Source organism: Bubalus bubalis, chromosome 19 (assembly GCF_019923935.1).
Source record: "Bubalus bubalis isolate 160015118507 breed Murrah chromosome 19, NDDB_SH_1, whole genome shotgun sequence".
Classification (NCBI taxonomy): Eukaryota; Metazoa; Chordata; class Mammalia; order Artiodactyla; family Bovidae; genus Bubalus; species Bubalus bubalis.
The window spans coordinates 62,680,996-62,706,983 of NC_059175.1; the positions used below are offsets into that span (position 1 = coordinate 62,680,996).

The 25,988-nt window shown below is 40.5% G+C and overlaps 1 protein-coding gene across 1 annotated transcript in view; it reads right to left on the reverse strand.

The window, feature by feature from the left end:
* The window catches only part of MARCHF6 (membrane associated ring-CH-type finger 6), an 81,656-nt gene that overhangs the window by 5,484 nt on the left and 50,184 nt on the right, over positions 1 to 25,988 (reverse strand). Inside the window, exons 13-25 of the mRNA XM_025270709.2 lie at positions 25,673 to 25,741; positions 25,514 to 25,588; positions 24,422 to 24,556; positions 22,497 to 22,616; positions 21,448 to 21,548; positions 18,754 to 18,891; positions 17,634 to 17,838; positions 15,692 to 15,761; positions 12,375 to 12,556; positions 9,106 to 9,240; positions 3,886 to 3,975; positions 1,911 to 2,043; positions 844 to 979 (exon numbers count right to left, since the gene is read on the reverse strand). Coding sequence (XP_025126494.1) covers positions 844 to 979; positions 1,911 to 2,043; positions 3,886 to 3,975; positions 9,106 to 9,240; positions 12,375 to 12,556; positions 15,692 to 15,761; positions 17,634 to 17,838; positions 18,754 to 18,891; positions 21,448 to 21,548; positions 22,497 to 22,616; positions 24,422 to 24,556; positions 25,514 to 25,588; positions 25,673 to 25,741 — 1,589 coding nt within the window. The remainder of the gene's footprint in view (positions 1 to 843; positions 980 to 1,910; positions 2,044 to 3,885; positions 3,976 to 9,105; positions 9,241 to 12,374; positions 12,557 to 15,691; positions 15,762 to 17,633; positions 17,839 to 18,753; positions 18,892 to 21,447; positions 21,549 to 22,496; positions 22,617 to 24,421; positions 24,557 to 25,513; positions 25,589 to 25,672; positions 25,742 to 25,988) is intronic.

Genomic DNA, 25,988 nt, shown 5'->3' on the forward strand with positions numbered 1-25,988 from the left:
AGAAGCCCTGAACACTCTAGATTTCACTCTTTAAAAAGTTACTCTTAAGTAAGAGTCCTCAGAGTAACAAGGTAACCAAATAATCTGTTGTCCAAAGCTGGCTCTCATGACTAAATAGGAGTTGGTTGTGGGGGGGGCCCGGCGGCTGCTAACAAAGACATGAAGGCGGCACGTGTAAACTGGGACTCTCCTGGGCAGATGAGGACGGAGAATGATAGACGCACTTCCTCTGTGAGACACCGTTAAAGCAGAAGAGGATTCCGCCTTCCAGTAGGAGACGGAGGGTCAAAGGGCTGTTACCCCAGAAGGGGTTTTCGTCAAGGGCAGGTAGCAGTGTTTCCTCAAAAGAGAGTGCGGCACAACACTTGAACGTAACCTCAACCTCTTCTCTCAGCCACAGGCAGAGTAACCCACTGGCCTGTGGCTACAGGAAGGGCTTAGGCACAACTGCTAGCTCCTAGTGTAGGTTTCTTTTTTTTTCTCTTTAGGTTTCTTATTTTTTATCTAAAACTACTTAATATACTGCCAGACCAAGACATCTGAAAACAGACTGAAAAGTACTTCAAATGGACATTAAAAAAATCTACCCCCCCAAACGAGTTTCAGTCTTTTTCATCTCTGTCAATAATTCTGTATTTTTGGTTGCTTGATCCAAGCCAAGTACTTAATAACTCTCTTTTTTACTTTCTACACCCAACCTGTTAGCAAATCCTGTTCATTCTACCTCAAAATACATCCAGAATCTGAGCACTTTTCCCTCCTGTGATTTATCACATCAGACACAATAGTTAAGATACACAACATTTTAACAAGGGCAGATAAACCAATAAAGTCTGGACTTACTTGTCATTTTTAATATGTTCATAAAGGCGCTTAAACTGGCGGACCTGGAAGGACAAGATTCCCATCAACACCACAACCATCAGCAAAAATGGATAAATCCGCCGATGGACCAAATTTTGCATTTCCGCAGTAACACCTGTAAAACAAAAAAAAAAAAAGGAGAATTCTTAAGTATATATACAGTGTATATAGAAAGACAGTGAAATGAAAATACATCCCTTGCCTAAGAAGAGGGAAGGGGAGCTTAACTGAAACTCATCCTGTATGACCCAGAGTGAGGCCAAGAGTGCCTGGGGCCAGCCCTAGCCAGAGAAGGAGCCCCGTGAACTGCCCCAGGAGCTAGACTGTGCTCTGAAGGCCACAGAGCAACCAAAGAAAGCATGTTCACCAGGAAGTCTTGAACAGTTAAGACTTGTTCTTCTGAAAGGTCATAGTGGCTGCAGTGTGGAGAATGAGTTAGTGGTAGCGGGTTCTGAGCAGGGAAACCCAGAGACAAGACAGCTGAGGTTGCGGTGAGATCCGATCTCTGTCTCAAGGAGGCAGGCAAGGGCTCACAGATGAGAGAACAGGTTCCTGGGGTCAGATCAGCAGCACTCAGAAGCCAGCTGAGTCAGAAGAGCAGAGCCTCAGGTGACATGTAAGACCTTCAAGATCTCTGATTCATGCTATTTGTTGGATGATCATGGAGGTAACTGAGAGAGGGAACTCAGTAGAAGAAAAATATCTGGAGGGGAAAACTGTCTATATTATTGAACATGTGCTTTAAGGTCATGTGAGGCTTGTTCAGCTGTCTACATGTTAAAGTGTCACAAACGAGCATCTCCTCTTTGGTTTTTCTTTTATGCTAAAGAAGATTTTTTTACATGTCAACACTTTCTTACCTGCCTAGAGAAAAAAACTGTGACAGAGAGTTTTATTATCCTTATCTTGCCCTGACTAGTGAAATCTAAAAAAAATAGTCTTTGGAAATCATTGTTTTAGCTGGATTTATATTTACAATAAAGCGTTTGGAGCCAGGTAACCTCATATTGGAAGGGACAAGAATGTACTGATGTGGATAAACCCACCGAGTAAAGGAACGATGCCGGACGCGATGACGTAAGGTACACACAGGGAAAGCAAGAGCACAGAGATCACTGGCGCTGCCAGTTTCCGAACGATGTACTGAAGGTCAATGTTCCGGATGCCATTTGCGTAAACCTGAAACACAGGGGGAGGGTGAGAGCCAATATTCAAGACAAATTCCTCCAGGCTAAAGGGCGATCTCTACTGCTGTCAAGCCATGGGGCGGGATCTACCAGCCCAAACGGATTCAAGGTGGCTCTTTTTTTTTTCAGAAGTCAAGGCAAATTCTGGAACACAACATAGGTGTGGTGTCCACAAATTTTTAAAAGACATGCATTTACTTCCTAAAACTTTGCAGTTAACTCTGCTAAGAGATGAAGTAGTAAGATCTAATCGAGAATAATAGCTATACTAGCTTTGTGCTATACACCACCAGGTGGCATCCGTAACATTAGTTGAGGACCACATAACTTGAATTAACTTTATGTATAAATTGTGTGAGAGTAAGCTGTGTAACTACTCAAGATTACATTCATTTTATCTGAATATAAGAAAACATTACAAATAGGAAGCATGTTTCTAAAAATCTAGTTATAAATCAAATTTGAACAAATCAAAAGGTATTTTATATAACAATTCAGTATGAAAGAATGCTACAGTGAAATTTTTTTTTAATTCAAGAATTTCTAAACTATTTCCATCATTTTATCCAGAAAGTTCTACTGAGTAGTACTGCAGAGGGAAGAATGGATGGCAGTGGGGAGATCCTGGGAATAATGGAAAACAAACACGGTGTGCAGAAGGGAACCAAACTGAAGAGCACTGTGTTCCCCAATGCTTCAGCCTCTCCTGGCGCTCAATCACACAGTGAGGTGAGCTCACTCCAGGCCCTGGATCCCTCGGACACGCGCCAGAGCATCAGAGTGTGAATGACACACAAGCTCCTCTGACCCCCTCAAAGTCCTTTTAACCCAAATGCATTTAAATTAATGCAGCAAAGCAGCTCCTTGTTTCTCAATCATTTAAAAGACTTAGACACATGTATGAGAAAGAATGCATCAGAGAGAAAAATGTCATAAAGATCAACAATGTTTATTCTCCAAGAGGGTCAGGGTCTCACCTAGAACCTCTGAAGTGAACTGGTCTGTACCCCTACAGTGAATGGATATGCTGCCACGTACCCCACAATCCATTTCACTTCAGAATCAGCCCTCTCTTGAGAGACACATGCAAACACATACAATATCTCTTCCCGGTCCCACAAATCTCCAGGTACAGGAATTCTTGGACTAGTTTTTTGTGCTTACTGGACTGAGAACTATTTCCTATACATCAAAAGGAGGTGTACCTTTAGTGCTATGAAACTGTAACACCTTATTAAGTGCTGCCCTAAAGACAAGTAGGTTGTTTCTAAGTCCATCCTCTAGGAAACCAAACTTAAAAGAAGTACCAAAATTTACTACATTGGTTATTTTGGAAGAAATCTCCCTAAAATGAATTATCCTACTTCCTAGCCTTATTCTCAAAGTACAGAAGCACAACCTATCTCTTTCAAGGTTATCACCACAATGACCAAATTATCTGACAGTTCCATAATATAAAACTATCTTAGGTGCTACATAGAGCTAGAATAGCTCTATTTTAAAAATCTATTCTTTTCCTGCCTTTTTCTTTATTGCCTTACACAATGACCTCTTTTCTCTACTACAGATTTACAAACCTGAATCCCTGCTCTAAAAAACAAAGAAAAGCACACGTGCTAAATTCTGCCTTTACTTTTGCTCAGGCTTCTAGGTACTTTAAGCTACCAGTTAACTTCAGGTAAGGGAAGTTTTAAGAATAGTTGATGGTAAGAGTAAAAAATGCCTTTCTCCTAAAAAAAAAAAAAAATTTATATCCTCATTAAGGAAAATGTAGAAAACTTTAAGAGTTGTGGGAACATGGAAAATAAAGGTCCCATGAGTCAAACTTGCTTACCTGCTCAATTACAGTTTTCAGCCACCACTGAGGACCCATCAATGTTATAGCTGCAATGATTTTGGCATGCAGCACTCCAAGTGCCCAGTCCTGGGAATAAAAATCATTTAACAGGTTTTGTTTTTAGCAATAAACCTAACACAGAGGCTATACAATTTTCTTACATTATTTACTTTAAAACACAAGTTCTGTTGGATCAGTAACAATTTTATATAAGAGTAATAAATACACTGGAAGAAAATTCAGGAAAGTTCAACGCTTCTACCAAAACTCATTCTTATTATCTACGCCCCTCCCCCCAAAAAATCTGCATTATTTTCCCAAGAGAACTAAGAAACGTATTTACTTTAGTGGAGATCTCAACAAGCAAATAAATAAACCAGTGCCCTGCTTTTATTTCATCACACCATTCTTAGGCTGTTCTATTGGTTTGGACAGGGAAGCCCTGTCTGACCTAAAGAAGCCATCCCGAGGGCTCAAAGCATTTTGAGCTGGTGCACTGGCACTTCTGCTGAACTGTTACTAGGACCCCCACTGTCACACGGGGTTCCTCACGGGGGCCTCCTGCCCACCCCCACTCTCCACCAGGCAGCCAAAGTGACTGCCACTCCCACCACCCAAGGGATCTCTTAAAAGTGCAAATCAGATCATCTGAAGAGCCTTCCCTGCTTACAGCCCTAAACATGGCACACAAAGTCCTTCATAATCTGTTCTCTGTTTATCTTAAAATATCTGTGTATTTTTTTAAAGTATCACATAATATTTAAATCTATTCTTACATAAAACTGAAACCTTTCCAGGGACGGCTGGAGTCCTCTGTGACCACCCTGCAGCAGTAACCACAGCTAACATCTGCTAAGTATCATCTACACTGGTTTCCCTAGGCACCAACCAATTTCTATACATGTTATGTCCCACAGGAAATACGTAGTACCTGTTTTACATGGATTTTGCTCATACTGTTCTGTTCTGATTTTCCAGTTTGGTTGGCTGGTTTTCCAAAACATCTTCAAAATGGGGTGGGAGGCTGAGGCATGCACTGAATTCTTAGCATAACCTCAAACACCACTCTATCCTGACAGATGAATGACTGAATGACATTTTGTCTGGGTACAGGAAGCATAGTTTTTGTCCCTTTTATCTTAGTGGTCTCTAAATACCTTTCTACCTTCTACGGTTTCAGTGGTACAAAGTCCATTGCCAGTATGGTTCTTTTTGGAGCTTGTGATTTAATTCAGAAATTTTACCAAGATGTACCCAAATATGTGTTTTCCTCATCAATTTCCATTTCACCAAACCTGATAAGCTCCTTCAACCTACAGATTAGTTCTTTTCTTCCATTCATTTAAGAACGTCTATTTCTGTTTCAATGTGGCCTTTCGCACTGTAGAACCCTTTTTATGAGTGTCATTAAGTCTCCTGGCTGTATCCTCCACCTCTTCTCCCCTCAATCACCTGCTCTTCAGTTGTGCACTGGGCATTGGTCTTCCAGATCTCCAGTCTGAGCCTTAATGGTGACTGGTCACATTTTAAATTCATTTACTGAATTTGTTTCAAATCCATGCTATAAAACACCACGACAATTTCACTGTGTTTTATGGGTGCTGCTGTGTGTTGCATTCATACATATCCTAACCGCCTGTGTTTTTATCTTCTATTTGGATGCTCACAGCTCTGCAAGCAGTTCCCTGTCACTGGGCCTTTTCTTTCTATGGCTGCTGGGCCCCTCCTTACATACAACAGTTGTTACTTTTCTCTGCAGGCTCAATGTGGCTCAGAGGCTCAGACTGAGAATAGCCTACGGGGCTGCAAAAGGATCTTTTAGCTCATTAGACCTCTACGGTAGCAAGCCAACAGCCTGCCAATGAGAACATGGAGAAAGCCTCTCTGCTTTTTCTCTATCCTTCCAGGCTCCAGGCAGAGAAGCTTCAACCCATCAGCTCAGCTCTCTCGTGGCCTTTGGGAGTCTAGAAGGCACCCAAGTGAAGTTAATGTTCACCTGGGGAGGAACACAGAACACTGAGGTTCCAGCTCTTTCAAATCCTCTGCTTTGCAGTTCTTTCCCACAAAACAAAACACACCACACTACCTACTGTGCTAGAATTCCAGAAGAGCCCAAACTCCCACAGAACAGCTTAGAGTCAGGGATGAACAAAACACAGGTTGTTCCTTCAAACCTGGGATTTTATCCAGAATAGTAAGGATATCATGCTGTTGGCAACTTGTATCTATCCTATACTCGAAAATGTATCTGAGAGCAAGCTGTATTAAAACACACAGCAAAACAAAAGCAAAAAATCAAACACACAGCGTGATTTCTTTTTAACTGCTGCGCTGAACTCAAAAGCAAAGATATATCGGATTTTATTTAGTCATTTTCTACTGATGGACATCTGGCTTGCTTCTAAGTTTTCTGACATCATAAAAACCACATGCTAGCAGGGCAACCCTGTTCACGTCTCCTGCACACATGGAAATATTTCTTTGCAGGGTTTCTGAAAAGTGAAACTGATGGGTCACAACATACAAGCATTCTTGAAACAGTAATTTCAACTACTCCGCCAAGGTCAGGATGTTGGACACCGTCAAGACCACCAAGAACACATGTACAGACGAACAAGCTGCATCACTACTCAACGCGGTGAGGCAGAACAGACAGTGGGGAGGACTCAGAGCCCTGAGTACGAGTGTTAGCAAAGGCTTATTATAGTTCTCTGGCCTGTGTGAAGTGATCTGAGGAGAATTTAAGGAAGCAGGGCTTTGCTCTATTCCAGATGCTATTTAGAAAAGTAGCCCACCACGCTCCTCTGTCCATGGGGTTCTACAAGCAAGAATACTGGAGTGGGTTGCTGTGCCCTCCTCCAGGGGATCTTCCCAACCCAGGGATCAAACCCAGATCTCCTGCATTGCAGACAGATGATTTACTGTCTGAGCCACCAGGGAAGCCCATTAGAAAAGTCCTGGTAATCTATAATTTGATATTTTAGTAAATCTTATCCAGAAGACGGGACAGACTGAGGCTAATAAAACTGCAGCTGGAAACAAAGGAGCAGCCAGGCATTGGCATGTTTGGTCATTTGTGTGGTCTGGACAATGCTCATGCTTTGCCTGCATTCAGACGTGATTATTTTGTTTTACGGCCTTAATTACGGCCTTAATTTTGTTGTGATCCATCACGGTCACAGAGTGGCAGTATAATGCTGATGTTTCGTCAACTGTTCATATCCAACAGGAGGCACAGCTCCTGGACTCGGGCTGTTCTGATGTTTTTAGTGCAGCATACCACACAACCTCAGGAGGCACAGAGCATCTGTTGGCCACATCTGCAATGATCACGTGGGTCAAGGTAGTGTCTGCTGACCCCTCCTCTATGAAGCTGTTTCCCTTTCGGGTATCAAGTAATCTGAAAGGTGACACTTTGTCACCATGCAAACAACCACTTCTGCATTGTAGTGGCCTTAAAACATGACTGCAAATTCTTCTCCCATGGAGTGGTAGGGGGTCTATGCCCACTTCCCATAGATCTGAGCCAACCTGTGACTTGCTCGTACCCAGTAGGAGGCAGTGAAAAGCGATGTGCAGGACTTGCGAGAGGAGGCATGAAAGCTGATGTAGCCTCTGCCTTGTTGGCTGGGACACTCATTTCCCTGAAGTGCAATGGAATAAGTCCCAGTACCTTGAGCCACCAAGCTATAAAAAAGCTCAAATACGTCTAGCAGCTCCAGCCAAGAGCCCAAATGAGGGGCAACAACCAGCGCCAGCCTGCACATGAGTGATGACATCTCCAAATGATGTCAGCTAAAGCTGTCAAATCACACTCAGCCCTGAGTCTCCTACATGAGACCCCAGAGAACGTGAATCAGATATGAGCAGATTACGCCCTGGCGTAACTTCTGACCCACAGACTCTGTGGACAAAGTAAATGATTGTTTTAAGCCAGTAAGCCGGGGCTGTCAGGTAACTTGTTACTGCACCACAGTAACCAAAGACCGACCCATCAACTTTCACTTGATGGGTTCAGTATCCACTGACAATCCGAGGAATCAATTATTTTAATTATTGCAAAATAATGATTTTCCTAATTCCCTTAATTCCTCTATTTTTCATAGCTGCTATTATTCTGTGAAAAACAGCTTTCCTTCAATCCCTGATGCTATTACACTACACTGCAATTCAGCTCCTACAGGAAGGCATCACATACACATAACAATTTCCCTTTTTTGCTCACTTTCACTCAGGTTGTCACCTACGAGCACACCAGATGAGAGTGTCCCCTATGTGTGCAGTCTCACTTCAAGGCCTGCCCACTCATTCCTTCCTGGAATACACTTCTTTTCTCACCCACTCCTCTGCACTCTACTGTGTTGTCCTGGACGTCGTCTCTACAGAAAACCGTACGTGAAACCCCCCCAGCTGGGTGAGGACCTCGCCCCCTAATGCTGTGCTCCTCACGCGTGCCCCACCACAGCACTGTCTACCTGTCTTTCCCACCAGCCTGCAAGGTCCCGGGAGTCCTCGTGTTAGCCTCACTCCCGTCTGAGGTATGCTGCACAGGGTCTGGGCACACATTAAAGCACTCGAGTAAGTATCTGCTGTTAAATGAAGTTTACGGAGGTTCTTCATCAGGAAAGTAGACAAAATTTTCATCTCTGGAAAGTTTATTTTTAAAACAAAGCTGAAAAGGCTTTGAATGACTGAAGTCAAGATCTACTCTTTCCCTAATCTCTCTTAAAAATTTGAGGTCTATGATGTTAACTTCAGGCTCTAAGTATGACAGAAAAGTTAAATCTCTTTTTCCAAGTGTATTTTGAGGCCTTTGCTATGACCTGCACAGTTACCCTCAGAATGTTCTTTTTAATAAGCCTGTGACTCTTGTGGGGGAAAATGTGTAATTATTCAAAAATGTAGGTTATCGCTTCAAGGCTCAAAACTAAAAGGAGCAAGTCATCAACCTAACTAAAACTGAAAAGACCAACACATTAGCCTGCATTTTTAGTGAAGCCTATAGTGACATTTTAACCAATAAAGTAAGGTATTTACTTTACATGACCTGCGTATTTCAAAAGGTACAATGCATCATCTGATCAATTTTAAAGAGCTCCTACAACAGAAGAAATTAAGGAGTCTTTCTAAACAAGCTGCTTAAAATCACTTTAAACAACTGAGAATTTTTCTGATTCCAAATACAAAAGGAAATATGAGCAAAAGACATGCACTTACCTGCCATGGATAAAAAAGAGGAGTCTGATCCAAAGGCACCCTCAGGGGAGCAACAATAACCAGCTCAAACAGAAGCCCCAGAAGAAGGGGGACCACCCCAGCCAGCAGCACTGCCACGATCACAGTCTTCATTATCTAGTGGGAGATCAAAGGCCACTGAGTTAGAGAGTCTCCCTAACTTCTAGCCAAACAAATCATATGAAGTTTGTTTTTCTTTGACCTGACGCCTAACAGAACAAATACATACCTTAAACAATTCACCTTTTGTTACATGTTTAAATGAAATTTGAATGTATAACTACAAAAACTCAAGCTACTTAACAAAAGCATGAAATTACTACTGAACATATTACTATGTTGCTACAAAATTCAGTTCAGTTTAGTCGCTCAGTCGTGTCCTACTCTTTGCGACCCCATGAATCGCAGCACGCCAGGCTTCCCTGTCCATCACCAACTCCGGGAGCTCACTGAGACTCAAGTCCATCGAGTCAGTGATGCCATCCAGCCATCTCATCCTCTGTTGTCCCCTTCTCCTCCTGCCCCCAATTCCTCCCAGCATCAGTCTTTTCGAATGAGTCAACTCTTCGTATGAGGTGGCCAAAGTACTGGAGTTTCAGCTTTAGCATCATTCCTTCCAAAGAAATCCCAGGGCTGATCTCCTTCAGAATGGACTGGTTGGACCTCCTTGCAGTCCAAGGGACTCTCAAGAGTCTTCTCCAACTCCACAGTTTAAAAGCATCAATTCTTCGGCGCTCAACTTTCTTCACAATCCAACTCTGACATCCATATGTGACCACTGGAAAAACCATAGCCTTGACTAGACGGACCTTTGTTGGCAAAGTAATGTCTCTGCTTTTCAATATGCTATCTAGGTTGGTCATAACTTACCTTCCAAGGAGTTAGCGTCTTTTAATTTCATGGCTGCAGTCACCATCTGCAGTGACTTTGGAGCCCCCCAAAATAAAGTCTGACACTGTTTCCAATGTTTCCCCATCTATTTCCCATGAAGTGATGGGACCAGATGCCATGATCTTCGTTTTCTGAATGTTGAGCTTTAAGCCAACTTTTTCACTCTCCACTTTCACTTTCATCAAGAGGCTTTTGAGTTCCTTTTCACTTTCTGCCATAAGGGTGGTGTCATCTGCATATGTGAGGTTACTGATATTTCTCCCGGCAATCTTGATTCCAGCTTGTGCTTCTTCCAGCCCAGCGTTTCTCATGACATACTCTGCATAGAAGTTAAATAAGCAGGGTGACAATATACAGCCTTGACAAACTCCTTTTCCTATTTGGAACCAGTCTCTTGTTCCATGTCCAGTTCTAACTGTTGCTTCCTGACCTGCATACCGATTTCTCAAGAGGCAGATCAGGTGGTCTGGTATTCCCATCTCTTTCAGAATTTTCTACAGTTTATTGTGACCCACACAGTCAAAAGCTTTGGCATAGTCAATAAAGGAGAAATAGATATTTTTCTGGAACTCTCTTGCTTTTTCCATGATCCAGCGGATGTTGGCAATTTGATCTCTGGTTCCTCTGCCTTTTCTAAAACCAGCTTGAACATCTGGAAGTTCACGGTTCACGTATTGCTGAAGCCTGGCTTGGAGAATTTTGAGCATTACTTTACTAGCGTGTGAGATGAGTGCAATTGTGCGGTAGTTTGAGCATTCTTTGGCATTGCCTTTCTTTGGGATTGGAATGAAAACTGACCTTTTCCAGTCCTGTGGCCACTGCTGAGTTTTCCAAATTTGCTGGCATATTGAGTGCAGCACTTTCACAGCATCATCTTTCAGGATTTGAAATAGCTCAACTGGAATTCCATCACCTCCACTAGCTTTATCTTATTACATATATTAACCAAGTGGCTGTGCTACTTTTCTCAATCTAAGCCTCAGGAATAGGCTTCTGTTTGTCCAAGAAACTGACCAAGTCTCCACACCCCGTCTAGGAGTGTTACTGCCAGTGTTTGTCATCTCCCTGGTTGTCCCACCCTCCTGAGCCAATGGTGGCCCACCCATAGGCTGACCTGTGACCTCTGAGATGGACTGATATAGCTGAAGCATTCTGCATAAACCCAGTTAAGGTAATTAACCAAGCTGACCAAATTAGCTCCCCTGAGAACAGTACGGTCCCACAGAACTTACTGAGATGACAGAAATGACCTCTATCTGTGTTGTGCAAGATGGCAGTCGTTAGTCACATGGCTACTCTATTAGCACAGCTATAGAATTTGGACAAAGTGGCAAAATATAAATAGGCACAAAAAGAAGGAAGAGATAACACGTAAGAGCCACTATGAAATCCTGACAAAGAAATCAGTTTTAAAGTGGCCTTGATGTCCCTTTTTCTTAAGGGAGCGTCAGTGAGGACAGTTGTTTCAACAGCGAGATACTAAAACGGTGTGCATTAAGACACAGTAATTATTTCTTTACATAGCAATATGATGTGGAAGAGTATCAAATGGAAACTGGAACTGGCTAGTTTCTCTATTTAAATACAGTTAAGTGTCTCATTATCTACAGATGACATAGCAATCAAATCCCTCCATTCTTAATATACAATTAATCTCTTGTGGTTTTCTTTAAACATGATCATTAAATAGCCATTAAACTTCTAGTAAAATCAAAATAAAAATTCAGATACAAGACTAGCGCTAATTATACAAATGAAAAAGCATAAAGCAGTGACCTAAACATATTTATCAGTCATAATCAACATTATGATCAATCAATAAGTTGCCACCCTTAGACAATAATCTTACAGTGACATTTTCCCCCACTCCTGTGACAACTAAGTTCTTTTCTGAGAGTAATACTTCCCACTACCTACTATACTTTCACACTAGCCAGGACATTCTTGAATAACAACAGACTATAATTAAAAGAATCTTATTTATATAGAAAACACTGACTGAAACCTGAAGTCACATTTAAAATAATTTAATCAAATTTTAGAAAAAAATAACTTTCAAGGAAATTTCTACTTAAAACAAATTGATTTTAAATTCTACAGACTATCTTATGTATCAAGGGCATTACTGGATCATTTAATAGCATGACTTTCTTCTAACCCTCAGATATATCTGGACTGTATTTTTCAGAGTAAAACCAGAAAACTACTGCCTTAAAGGAATACTCCTTTTAATTCAGAAAATCAACTCTCTTGACACAATCAACACAGTGAAGAAACAAAGTGAAAAGATTTAAAGAAACCACTGGAAAAACATTCACCACTGCTGTCAGACAGGACTAGTTTTGACTAGAAAGGCCTACCATGAGGGACCACTCCTTAACCTTCTGGAAGATCACTCTGCGTCCCTGTGGCATCCACGCCACTAGTACCGTCACCGCCCGGATGGTGAGCCAGCAAACATAGAGACCACAGGCAGCTGTGTAGAGCTCATGGATTTTGGCAGTCCCGGTCCAAAATGACATTAACCAACGGCCAGCAAATACTGAAAATACAAAGGCTGATAAATGAGACATACGATCATGCAAAAACAACTCTAATCTTGAGGTCAATGTTGTACTACTAGTATCTTCAATCATTTTAAGTGATTTATTAAAAAGACAACACGTTTTGATGTATCAGTGTCTTCATTAAAAGCAAACAAAATAAAAACAAAATCCCCCAAACTCTAAAGAATGTCATAACTTAAGATACAACCAAACCACAGCAAGTCACTGGGTACAAGCTCGCCTGTGACCTGCATGGTGACCTGCGAGGCCAACTGCTTATTCTATGGGGACCGAAAGGACTTGAGGAGCGGGGTGTTCTTGCTGTCTGGATCATCAAATGAAATGATTGTGCATGTAACAGGACACAAATGGAGAATATACTTTCTATTATTTGTGTTGTCAATATTTTTAATATTTAGTAACATTACAAAGGAGAAGGCAATGGCACCCCACTCCAGTACTCTTGCCTGGAAAATCCCATGGACGGAGGAGCCTAGTAGGCTGCAGTCCATGGGGTCGCTAAGAGTCGGACACAACTGAGCAACTTCACTTTCAAGTTTCACTTTCATGCATTGGAGAAGGAAATGGCAACCCACTCCAGTGTTCTTGCCTGGAGAATCCCACGGACAGGGGAGCCTGGTGGGCTGCCGTCTATGGGGTCGCACAGAGTCGGACACAACTGAAGCAACTTAGCAGCAACTTGGCAGCAACATTACAAAGAATTTAGAGTAACTTACTTTCATTTAGCTCATTCATTAAGATAGAAAACTAAGCTTATTTTAATAAGTGGGCACAATAAAAAAAGAATCTCACACTAATTTTCTCAGGAAAAAAATAAAATGAAACTTAGGAAATATGTGAAAGTTGTCTAAGGGATGGCCTCAAAGAGCTATTACAAATAAATTCCACAATGTACCCACAAAAATCTATCAGGCAAGATTTCTTCACATGGTTACTCCTTAATAAGGCTGGAAAGAAGACCAAGACCCCATTTCCAGTGTCTCTTTCTCCTTGACACAGCAGTTATCTGTTTTGTTTAAACTTATCTGTTATTTTTGAATGTCTAAAAGGAGCAAGTGGCTGGGTTGAACTTTTCCATACATTTTCTCATTAATCTAGCCAATAACCCTGCAAGTAGTAACGACCCTCCATTCTGAAGACTGAGAAACGAGGCCCCGACCAAGGGCACACAAGGGTGGTGGCTGAAGGTGAACTCACGTTTACATGACCAAGATCATGCTCTTGATCACTGACCCACATTGTCTCCAATCCCAACCAAACCACCTCAACAGTCAAGTTTATAGGCCATAATGCTAATAATATTAGACTTCTTTGCAATATCACAAAACAGCTTGGGTATGAAGATAAGTAATTTTTAAAGACAAACACATGCAAATGTCACATGAAATAAACACATATGCTTGTTAAAGATTTAAAAGTATCACTGATAATTCTGTAAAAATGTCAAGCATTCTACATGTATATGTATTTCTACTCCAGCAAGGAGATTAAACCAGTCAATCCTAGAGGAAATCAGTCCTGAATATTCACTGGAAGGACTGATGCCGAAGGTCCAAAACTTTGGCTACCTGATGTGAAAAACTGACTCACTGGAAAAGACCCTGATGCTGGGAAAGATTGAAGGCAGGAGCAGGGAAAGACAGAGGATGAGATGGTTGGATGGCATCACCAACTTGGTGGACATGAGTTTGAGCAAGTTCTGGGAGTTGGTGATGGACAGAGAAGCCTGGCATGCTGCAGTGGATGGGGACACAAAGAGTTGGACATGACAGATTGACTGAACTGAACTGATTTTTACTCCAAAGTTTTAGTTCTGTTTTGGTTGGCTGGTTTTAAAAAATTTAAAGCCCTCTTTTAATTCTGTACTTCACATACTTCTAAAGTGTTTTTGAGAGGTCAGATTAGTTTCTAGTTTGTAGTAACTTAACGTTAGTTAAAATGTAGCTATAGGAAAGTAACCTATGGGAAAACAGCATCCTTACCACCTTAAATGTGTACTATGACAAGTATTTCTATAATTAAACACAGCTGCATTCCTTCCCCCGGATGCTGGGACTGGATTAACAGGGAAGTATTTATTTAACAATCTTTAACAAGATTAAAGTACTTGTATTGCCAAATTCAAGTAATAAAACTGGATTTCTTTCCTTTGTTAACTTTTTAATATTTCTGATAAAAACGAAAATGGAACATAAAACCCACAAAGCTGTCCAAAGTTCAAAAACTTAAGTTTTCTCAAAAATATGTTTATTTCACTGCACCTTCCCAGGTGGCACTAGTGGTAAAGAACCCACCTGCCAACACAGAAGACATAAGAGACGTGGGTTTGATCCCTGGGTCAGGAAGATCCCCTGGAGGAGGGCATGGCAACCCACTCCAGTATTCTTGCCTGGAAAAATCCCTTGGATAGAGGAGCCTGGCAGGCTACAGTTCATAGGGTTGCAAAGAGTTAGACACACTCAAGTGACTTAGCAATGGTTAACTAGGCTTTTTCATTTTAACAGCTGAGATCTGAGTAGTGAACTCAGGAGCAAAGTTTTAACAGTCAAAAATCAGTGAAGAAACAGTTAAAAATAAAACAAAATTTTAAACGACTTTAATTTTTACCAGGTTAAGGTAAATCACAACTCTTACACAAATCAGAAAATAATTTTTTTAAGAAACCTCACTTGAAATTAACTAGTTGCTCCTCCTCAGCCTTAGCCCACATGGGAAAAAAATCAAGTATTTAAGGTAAATACTTGATTTATAAAGTTATATTGAGTGCTATAATCAAGACACTAGCTCACTATACATTTGCATACTTGATTAAGACCTGAAAAGTATCTTCCACTTAGTGATGATTTAAGTGACTAACACATCAGTATGATTTAGGATTTTCTTGCTGCTATGAAGCACTAACAAGGAGGCTGGGGGGCAATGAGCTGCTTCTGATACCTTGTGACTGACTTTCAACTCTGTCCCCATGTACCCCACATTCAATAAAAATGAAGGGAAACCTGCTTCAAGTTTATATTTGATGAAAAGATCATATCTCAGCAAAATATACCCTGTTAAAACGTAACATCTTTTCATGATGTCATTAGCAGAGAGCTAGGATAAGCTCATACCTGGTAGAGTAAGGCAGATGAGGCTGGCAATCAGTAAGGTTATACACATGAAGACAATCAACAAAAATATCTGCAAGGCAAAACACAGCAGTGCATAAACAGTAGTCACATGTGCTCAATGTATTTTAGGACACCATTCAAAGAATCAACACAATTCTCTCAGTAAAAACAAACTGTCTATACTGGTATTTCCAGGACTCCTTCCATTTTACATAAAAAGGAAATTTTCATTTTAGATAATATTAACTATAACTCTGACTAAAAGGAAATTGCTTCCACTTTCATATAATCAGATGCATCAGCAAATAACAAGCAAATATATTTTAAATCAGAGAGCACAAAGATAAAACACAATCAACTTACATTTTCCCTCACTATTAATTAAAACTAAAAATAGTCACTTATTTTTATCAAATTCTCAAAAACAACTTTTCATGAAAAGAAAGCTTACTGTCTAACAGTGCCATCCAATCAGAACATTCTGATGATGGAGATGTCTACACCTGCACTGCTGGACACAGGAGCTACGGGTACATGAGGCCACCAAGCACTTCACAGGGGGTCAGTGTGAACAAATGCCGGAATTTAAAATTCTAGGTACTTAGAGTATGTCTACAAGAATTGTATTTTTTACTTTTTCAGCTTGATATAAATGACAAATTAAACTATATTAATAATATATTTAAAGTGTTCAATGTGATCTGATATACATATATGCTGTGAAGGAATATCCACCATTCAAGATAATTTACCACATGTCTACAAGTGGTATTTATTTTTAATTAAGTTTAAAAGTAAACAATCATCGTAGCTATAGCTGGTGGCTCCTATATGGAAAAGTGTAGATAGAAAGGAAACACGCTGAGACAAGAAGGAAGTGGCCATCCTGGACAGAAAGATAAACAGTGCTTCCTGCCTGGACCCAACCAGGTTCTGAGGGCAAGACTCCGGCAGGGAGTCGGCAAGCACCGGCAATAACACTGCACAACCAGGCATGGAGACTTGGTCAGCTTCCACTGCCTGCCTGACAGACCCCGTGGTGGTCCTCTCTCTAATCTGGACCACAAAGTACCTTCTGGTTAGGAAAGGATCTTTTGTCAACTGAAGAGCCTTGTTTCTCACAGCTCCTCCATCTCTGGCAGTTCGCCTATACCTCCTGCCTCAACTCCATCCGTTCACTTCCCTGCAAGTCCATACATCTTAACATGCCTCCTGTCCTGACAACAGGCCTGGAATGCCTTTTCCCACCTGCTTTTTTAAATCTGCTTGATCTCCTAACTTTAAAGATTTAAAAGTATCGACTCCTCCATGAAGCTTCTTGAACAACTTCCAAAAAAGTGTGTTGTGGAACAAGAAGTGGGCAATCATGTAACATGCTACTAACATAGCAAGTGAGGTGAGGACTAAGACCTGACCATTGAATTTAACACCCTGAAGGTCCCTGGAGACCCCTGAAGGATTAGTTTTGGTAGCATCTGGAGGAAGGTCTCGGTGACCTTGGCAGGCACTTCCTTAACCAATCTGGTCTTCAGTTTTATCAGATATAAACAAAAGATTACTACTCATTCCTTGGAGCACTGGGATTAATACTGCAAGGATTAGAGAGAGAAAAACTCTAAAAAGCAGATTCCAGTTCCTGATGGATATGAATCAAGAATGTTAATTTCTTATTTGATCTAGGGTCTTCTTGTTCCTTACAAATGGCAGGGGCCAATGGCACATGGAAGCCCAACTCCATGGCCCACGTCTAAAATTTGATAAACTTACCTGACATTTACATACATAACGTGTTGTAGAATGAGAGGAGTGAAAAGTAGGTTCTCCTCAGAAGACTGTGAGATGTGTTTATACCGAGGACTCTATACTAACAGCACCAATAACAGCAGCAAAAGCTCTCAACAGAAATCTGAAAGATCTTCTGTTAAGTCTGTACAGTACCTACCCTGAGTGGAAAATTTAAAGGCCGGCGGTAAGGCTGAAAGCCAACAGGCCCGCCCTGCTGGAGTATGGCTTGGTGGGCTGCGTGCAGGCCTTCCCCTACCACGGGAATAGCGTTGTTATTTCGAGCATGCTGGTTATTGTTAACCTGTTGGTTTGCACTGTTCTCATTTTCTTCCTGGTCTCCCAACAAGTAGGAATGAAGATCCCTGTGTAAAAATTGCATCAGTGAAAATTCTCACTCAGAATAAAACAGCAGACATGACACTGTCTTTAATAACAATTATTATTATAATTATTGGTGATCCTTAATAATTATTACTTAGGGAAGAAAAGGTATAAGTAGAATCTATGCAGAACACTACCATTACCTTAATCTGCTCTAAATGTTGCTGCCTGCTTTAAATGAAACTCTTCCAAATGTAAAGTTAATTAACATACAGAATACCCCATAAATTCGATCTATTTTATGTTTTCTTCAGCTAACATCTGAGAAAAATCAGTAACTGGAAAAAAAAAAGTGTACAATATACAAGATACTCAAAGTGTACAATATAGAAGATACTCTATGTGAAGAATTTTAGGGAAAAAAGTATCAATTTCGCTTTTCACTATAGATGACTACCGTGTCTGCTATGACATGCAGCTCAACTAAAACCTCCAAGCCACAAATGAGATGGGGAGGGAGGAGGCATGGCAGGGCACTGAGCCGTTAGAGGAGGATACATGTTCAAGCGGAACCCAATGCACACGGGCATCCCCTGGAGGTACTGTGGGTCTAGCTAGGGACACCACAACAAAGCCAACATTGCAGTAAAGGGGTCAAGACTTGAGGTTTCTGAGTGTATATAAAACTTATGTTTACACTTGACTATAATCCAGTAAGTGTGCATGGCAGGTGATTTTTAACACTGACCCACCTTGGAAGCCTCCCAAAACATGTATACATTCTTCATAAAAGGATAGCCATGATTAGAAAAGCTTTAATAAGTACTATATACACTTGCGGATATCATCAAAATGTCTCTTATTAAAACTAACTCTTCCTGAGTAGGGCATGCTTTATCAGAACGGTTATTAAACGATAACAAATGATATGCCCAAGAGGCACCTGCCGTACTTACAGCAAGTATCCAGCAGTGACAGTCCAGGCTCGCACCAGTCCCTTCAGCCACTGCCGCGTGTGTCCCTGTTCGAGTAACGCTGGTAAGACAACCTGAAGCAGAAGCAGCTCAAGGGACAGTTCACTCACTGGAGCATCACTAAGACAATTACAAAAAGCCATAATTCACAATGTGGATTCAATTTTCCATTGTCACCCCCACCCTGTACCATATTAAACATTTAATGGAATGATTGTAATACTCCTTGAAGAGTCACATGACCTTACTGCCTTTATCACCTCACATCCACTCTCAGTTGAAGACAACAAGGCATCTCCCTCAAACATCACCAAAACTGTTCCTGATAAGGACTGCCATGACCGTCATGTTGTTAGAATGACGAGCGGGTCCTGGTCCTCAACTCATGTGCAATATTAGTAGTGTATTTCACCACTGGCCACTCTGTGCTCCTCAGAACATTTTCTCCATGGACACCTCGCCAAGGCGTGTTGGTTCCTCCTCATTTCCCTGACTTGGACACAATGAAAGGCCCCCCGATCTCTCTATTCTCATCTGCATGTGCTCTTTGGATGCACACAACCTCCTGTGGCTTAAGACAGCAAGTTTCTGTAAACTTCTATGTACTATCAGACATCTGCCCTAATCCTTAACTTACATACCCAAAGAGCCAACCCAATGTTTCACAGAACACCCAAGACATCTTAAATTGATCGTGTTCAGTACCAAATTCCCACTCCTCCTCCACAATCTCCCTCTTCTTAGTAAATAGCAACTCCATCCTTCAGGTGCTCAGGACAGAAACTTAGATCCTTCGCTGCCTAAGTTCTTCACCCTTCATTCAAACACCCAGAGAATTCTACAGACTGTACCCTAATCATACCCTAAATCAAACCACCTCTCCTGACTCCACAGCCACTTCCTCCATCTCAGCTACCCTCACCTCTCACCAGGATGTGCCACTACCCTCCTGGCTGGCTTCCTGCTTCTGCCCTGGCCATCCCAACCCTGGCTCTTCTCATCACAGTACCCAGACTGATCCCTGGGAAACCTATGTCAGATCACTCCTCTCTCTGCTCAACCTCCCCAAAACCCCCGCCCCTCAAATCACTCGAAGCCGAAGTGCTTACCGTGGCTTACAGGGCTCTGTAGGACCCAGCTTCCCACGACCTCTCTGACTCACAGCCAACTACTTTTCTCCTTCTTTCACTGCAGCCAAACTGGCCTCCGGCTGCTCCTCAACCCAAATTCAATGACGCAGCACATGCCTGCCCGGCTGCAAAGGGCCCTTTGCCTTCAGAGATTCATGTGGCTCACTCCCTCGTCACCTCCTCAGGGCCTCCTCAACTGTCACCTCAGGGCCTCACTAGTCATTTCTTTGTTCATTTTTTCCCACAGCACTTATGACTCTCTGACATATCATATATTTTACCTATTTTATTGGCTGTCTCCCCCACTGAAAAATAAGTCCAGAAGGACACAAATTTTTCTTGATTCTGACTTGTTCACTGTTACATCCCTTGTACACAGAGAAGCACCTAGTATATGATGGGCCTTCAATCTTGCTGAATGTAAGAATGCACTAAACACTGCTACAAAAGCTCCATTAAATTTCTAGGTATAATCGACTACCAAAATGGGACTATTTCAACAATATATAAAACCAACTGTGCTTCCTGGTTCTCCCTACAACCGTTGAAACATACAAGGACAGGGAGGTAACTTACTCTAGATAGCAAAAAAACTCAAGAGAATAAAACCTCAATTTGGATTCTGAGGAGAAACAGCAAAAGCTTGCAGAAGGTCACTACAAACAGAGAGGGAAAGACCAGGAACAGCTAGGCCTTTCTGGGCAGACTCAATGGAGGCTGCGTGGGGCTGTGGAGTAGAATTCCAGTCAGACGATACTGGACAAGATGCTCAAAAGGCAGTGTGAGATTATGCCAAGCCTTGTATGTCATTCTAAACTACCCAGATATTACTATGCATATTATGGAGGAAGAGGCAGATTTGTTACAGATGGATTATAAATGGAGAAAAAGAAAAAGGCCTAAAATACTAAGTGGTATATCATATTGATTTATATAAGAGATCATAAAGAATTAGAACAGACAAGATTTAAAGACAATTACAAGTAAATCTGAGGAAGAAATTCAATTTGCCTGGCATATTTATGTGATTGAAGAGAAGATACAAATCATTGAAGAAGGGAATGTAGGCGACTAGGTTTCCAGGTTACTTTAGTCTTTAAATCAAAATAATATTTTTCCATTTATAAGCCCTAGATCCTATCTTCATCTGTAATTACTCTAGGTGAACTCCAGGAGTTGGTGATGGACAGGGAGGCCTGGCGTGCTGCGATTCATGGGATCGCAAAGAGTCGGACACGACTGAGCGACTGATCTGATCTGATCTGACCTTACCTATGATGTAATGCTTTTCATATAAAGATGACACTACTAGGTGTCGCTCATTAGGAATGTTAACATTTCGATGCTAAACAAAGGCACACTGTATTTGCAGAAAAAAGTCTTTCTTTGGAAAATATAACTGCTAATGTTCATATGGAAAAATTTAGTTATCAGATGACTGTTAACACCTGTGAGAAATGAAATGTTTTATTAAATGTATGTACTCTGAGTATCAAATCCCTAACAGACTTTTAATTAGTAAAGCTTCCAAATGTCAAAAACTTACCTATAGAGCATGACGTTGTATGGAAGAAAATGAGGCAGCAGACTCTTGATTATCCGTATAGGCAGCCACAGCATCAGGAGTACGATGGAGCCGAAGACAATCTGCAACAAGAGAAAGGGCAGGCCGGGCACCACTGTCACCATCCGTGAGGGATGGCAGACTCCATTTAGGTCGACGTATGCCCAGGGCACTGAGTGTTCTCACTCAACACACTACACCTGGGTCACTCTGCGTGAAGATGCGTTCCTAGGACAGCTGCTCCTCTCTCTCTAGGACACAAGGGCTCAGACAGGAGCCACAAAGGATAACCACGGCACGGTATATGAAAAGAGAGCTAGAAATTCACAATGAAGGATCAGAACTGTCTGTCTCATAATAAACCACCAGTGACAGTAAGAGAGAACCTATACTAATGGCACAAAAGTTTCCAAAGGGCACACAATATTGCTTTTAGAATTTTATCTTGGAAAAACTTAAGATTTAACTAGGCAATTTCTTTTTCCACTCAGGGAAGAAATTTTGAGATGGTTCTATTAAGAGTTTAATGTGCTGTGCTCAGTCACTTAGCTGTGTCCGACTCTCTGCAACCCATGGACTACACAGCCAGCCAGGCTCCTCTGTCTATGGAATTTTCCAGTCAAGAATACTGGAGTGAATTGTCATGCCCTCCTCCAGGGGATCTTCCTGACCCAGGGATTGAACCCACATCTCTGGCATCTCCTGCATCGGCAGGTGGATACCTTACCACCCAAGAGTTTAATTTAGAAGCTATTAACAAGTCTCTATTGCTTAAATGCAAATTAAATATAATTCTGAAACCCATAATTTGGCAATTAATTATACTTCTAAAGAACTAAAAGGCATTTTTGTTTACTAATATTTTATCAACGTAACCAACAAAATAAATATTTGATAACCAACTTCCACAGGCGTGGATAAACCTAAATTACTCAATCCACTCTACCAGACCTTCTGACCAAAAAACAAAAAAACTCAAGAGTAGCCCATTTTACTTCAAAACCAAACAAACAAACAAAAAATACACTTACCACTGACAAAATAAATCTTCGAAGATGCCTATAAATAGGCAAGTGAATCATTTCTTGTACTGGATTAAAATCTGGATCATTCAAATTCCTTAGAAACCATAAAACACCAGGTCGAAGTACCTGAAAATTTAGTTCAAATGCTATAAATATCCATCAATGTCTTCTGCTTCTGCATATGAGCTAAAACATTAACAGAGAAGCTTTTAAAATTATTTTAGCATCTTAAAAAATTGGCCCTAGAAAATTCATGTAACTCTACTTGGAAAAGAAGTTCCTATATCAGAATTAAAACTATCCTGTGCCTGATGTTCTCTGATGCTTTTAATCATTCAATGGAAAAAATTTACTAAGTATAATTTGTCAAGAAATCTAGACCTCCAAGATGAACAATAAGTATTTTTATAAAAATTAGTATTTTTAGAAAAATTATAACTATATTGTATAATCTGGGAAGAATTTGGTTATAATTTATAATTATCCTAAACAAAAGATGTGATTTCAGTCTTACACTTTCCAAGAAGACTTACCTTAATTAAGAAACCCCTTCGCTTCCCAGTATCTTCAAATGACCACCTATTACATCTTTTTCCCTGGCTCAGGAGAAAGCATCAACTCTAGAGGTTGTAGGTGATGGGGCAATGGATGAGCCTGAGGGTAAGTTCTGGGTGGCCCAAACTCACTGAGCTACCCTGTGTAAAGTCTCTCATCTGCCCAAATTCTATTTTTCCATCTTCCAAAAAAGCAGTTATTACACATGACCTTTAAGTTTCCATCTAACTCCAAAATACTAGGATTCTGTATCAACAAAAAACTACCACATTGATAAAATGAAAAAATTCAGTATAAAATATTTTATCAATGAACAATGTAGTTTAGAGGTCACATAAAATTACAATTTGAAAAATACACTTAGTTTTAATCACTAGTTGCAAAACAAGAATACAGGCTTTATTTGCAAACAGAATTTACTGAACTTATACTCTTATGTTTCAGGAAAATATTTTGGACCCCACCTCATCCCTAGCTCCTCAAATCTCTCAAAAGAGCAGAGTAATCATGAACAGCTTTAAACCTTTGTGTGTTAGTATTCCATTCACATTGGACTAGTCGCCAGCCTGCTCCTTCAGCCCTGCTTCTCCACACTGCTCTCATGGAGTAAGCGGACTTGCTCCATGGCTGTATTCCTTCCCAGAATGTAACACTGAGTAGACACTGCCCTTGTTTCTCACGATTACCCCCAGCATACAGCACAGAGGCTGGCACAGAGTAAGTGTACAGTACTATTTGGGGAAAGAATTCAGAGCAGAAAGTACATTTATTACAATTACTCAAGTCTCACACTTTCTTTTGCACCAGATGACTAAGCATGAGATGCATCCTAGTCAAATACTCACACTGTTTTACTGTCTTCATATCAGTAAGGACCGTATTCTGAAAACAGGATTAGTAAAAGTTCCCATCTGGCGACTGAACCAGAATCATAAAGGAGGCCCTTTATAACACTATACTTAAGGAGTTTTGTACATATCTGATCCTGTGAAACCATACCCTTTGGGAATTTCTAGCATGTCCTTGAATGAAGTCCAAAACAGGCTCATATCACATAAAAAGTCCAAGAACACATATTTGAGGACGGTTAAAATACATACCAAGTAAAACATGTGCTTTTATTTAACTTTTCCCCTCACTCTACTCATATTTCAAACTGATCGAAATAATAAAACTTGCCAGTTTTTGAGACCAATTACTAAAAAACGGTTTAAAGCAATTGAGCCAAACTAGTCTATAGCTATTCCCTCTCAGAATAAAGAAAAAGAGAAAAAGACTTAGCTAGGAAATCATCATAGCCTTTAAGGCATGCCATGTGGTTAAAGCAGAAGTCCTTTCCATGAATGTACAATGTTGGCACTTCCCGTGGAGCTTACCTCTCTCAGTAACAGAATGAAGGAGGCAAAGTAGAACACATACACCATTCCCACCAGCCAGTGCAGGAACATGGTAGTGCCTGGGGCCGACTGAAAGCTCAGCTCCCGATCTTTCAGAGTAGCGTCAAACATTTCCTAAATCAAGACAGAACAGGTGAGAGAGATCTGTACCACTTACCTCTGTTGAATTAACATCTTCACATTCTAGGAAGTGAATGAATCACCATACATGTAAGTTCTGATGTTTCTAGGATTACTGTTCCCTTAAAGGCATTTCATAGTATCACAGAAATACAAACAATATTAAGGTTGGATGCTATTTCAAAGACATGCATGACATTTTGAAAATTTTAAAAGAGGCAATATTGATAGACCAATTTGTGAATAAGAACTTTACCAATACTGCCATTGTGAAAGAAACATTTATGTTACCATAATACCTTCTTTTCTTGGTTACAGATCTAAATTAATGGTGGGTTTTAATACTATGGTATGAGAGAAAATGTTACCTCAGAAAAGGCAGCTTTTCTATATTTAATCATTTTTTGAGAAGAAACTGATTATCACTGACAGCCATTAAAGATTTTAATCAAAACTGAGCATCTTAGTTAAAACAAATGGTTAGGGTTGAATTTACTACTATAAAGGTAGTCTTCTTATAAGACTGCTTTTTTTTTTTTTCCTTTTTTCTTTCTCTGAGGAGTTTCCCAACCAGGGGCTGAACCTGGACCACAAGCAATAAAAGAGCTGAGTCCTAACCAGCAGACCACCAGGGAACTCCTTTGATTTACTCTTTTTACGTTTATAACATCTTGGCATCTTTATAAAAGTGAGAAGAGTTAAGAAAGTTCTTCACTAATTATTAGAAAGGTTCCAGTCAAAACACTCTAACATCAAAAATGTGTACAAAACCTCACAAAAATCAGGTACTCAGGAAAAATTAGCAACATTGAGAATCTACAATGATACATTCTCAAAAAAAAATAAATTATCATCGAATATTGGCTTTCCAGTAAAAGAAATCCATTCTAAAGACTTTTTAAAATGCTTTTAAATTATTAGATTGTATTAGATAATGAAAAATAAACTCACCAAGGAACAGATATCCAGCCACCAGCCACAAATGAGAGGGAAAACTCCAATTTCTACCACCACTAACAAAGAGACCTTAAGTAAAAATAAAGGTCATCAATATCACCTAAATGGGGAGAAAGCATTTCCAGTCTTAATTTATAAAAAGGAATTAATTACCTTCACAACAATATAGCAGACTCCCAGCAAGCGACGAGACCTATGAAATTTAACAAGAGTTGCCAACCCCTACAGCATGTCGTCAAGGAAGAACTGAACATTTAAGAAAAGACGCAGATAAACAGCAAGGTCCTACTGTATAGCACAGAGAAACATTTAATATCCTATGACAAATCATAATGGAAAAGAATTATTTTCAAAAATAATGCATATATATGTATAACTGAATCACTTTGCTGTACAACACATGTAAATCAACTATACTCCAACCAAAAAAAAAACTTTTTAATTTAAAAATGATAAAGATACAATGAAA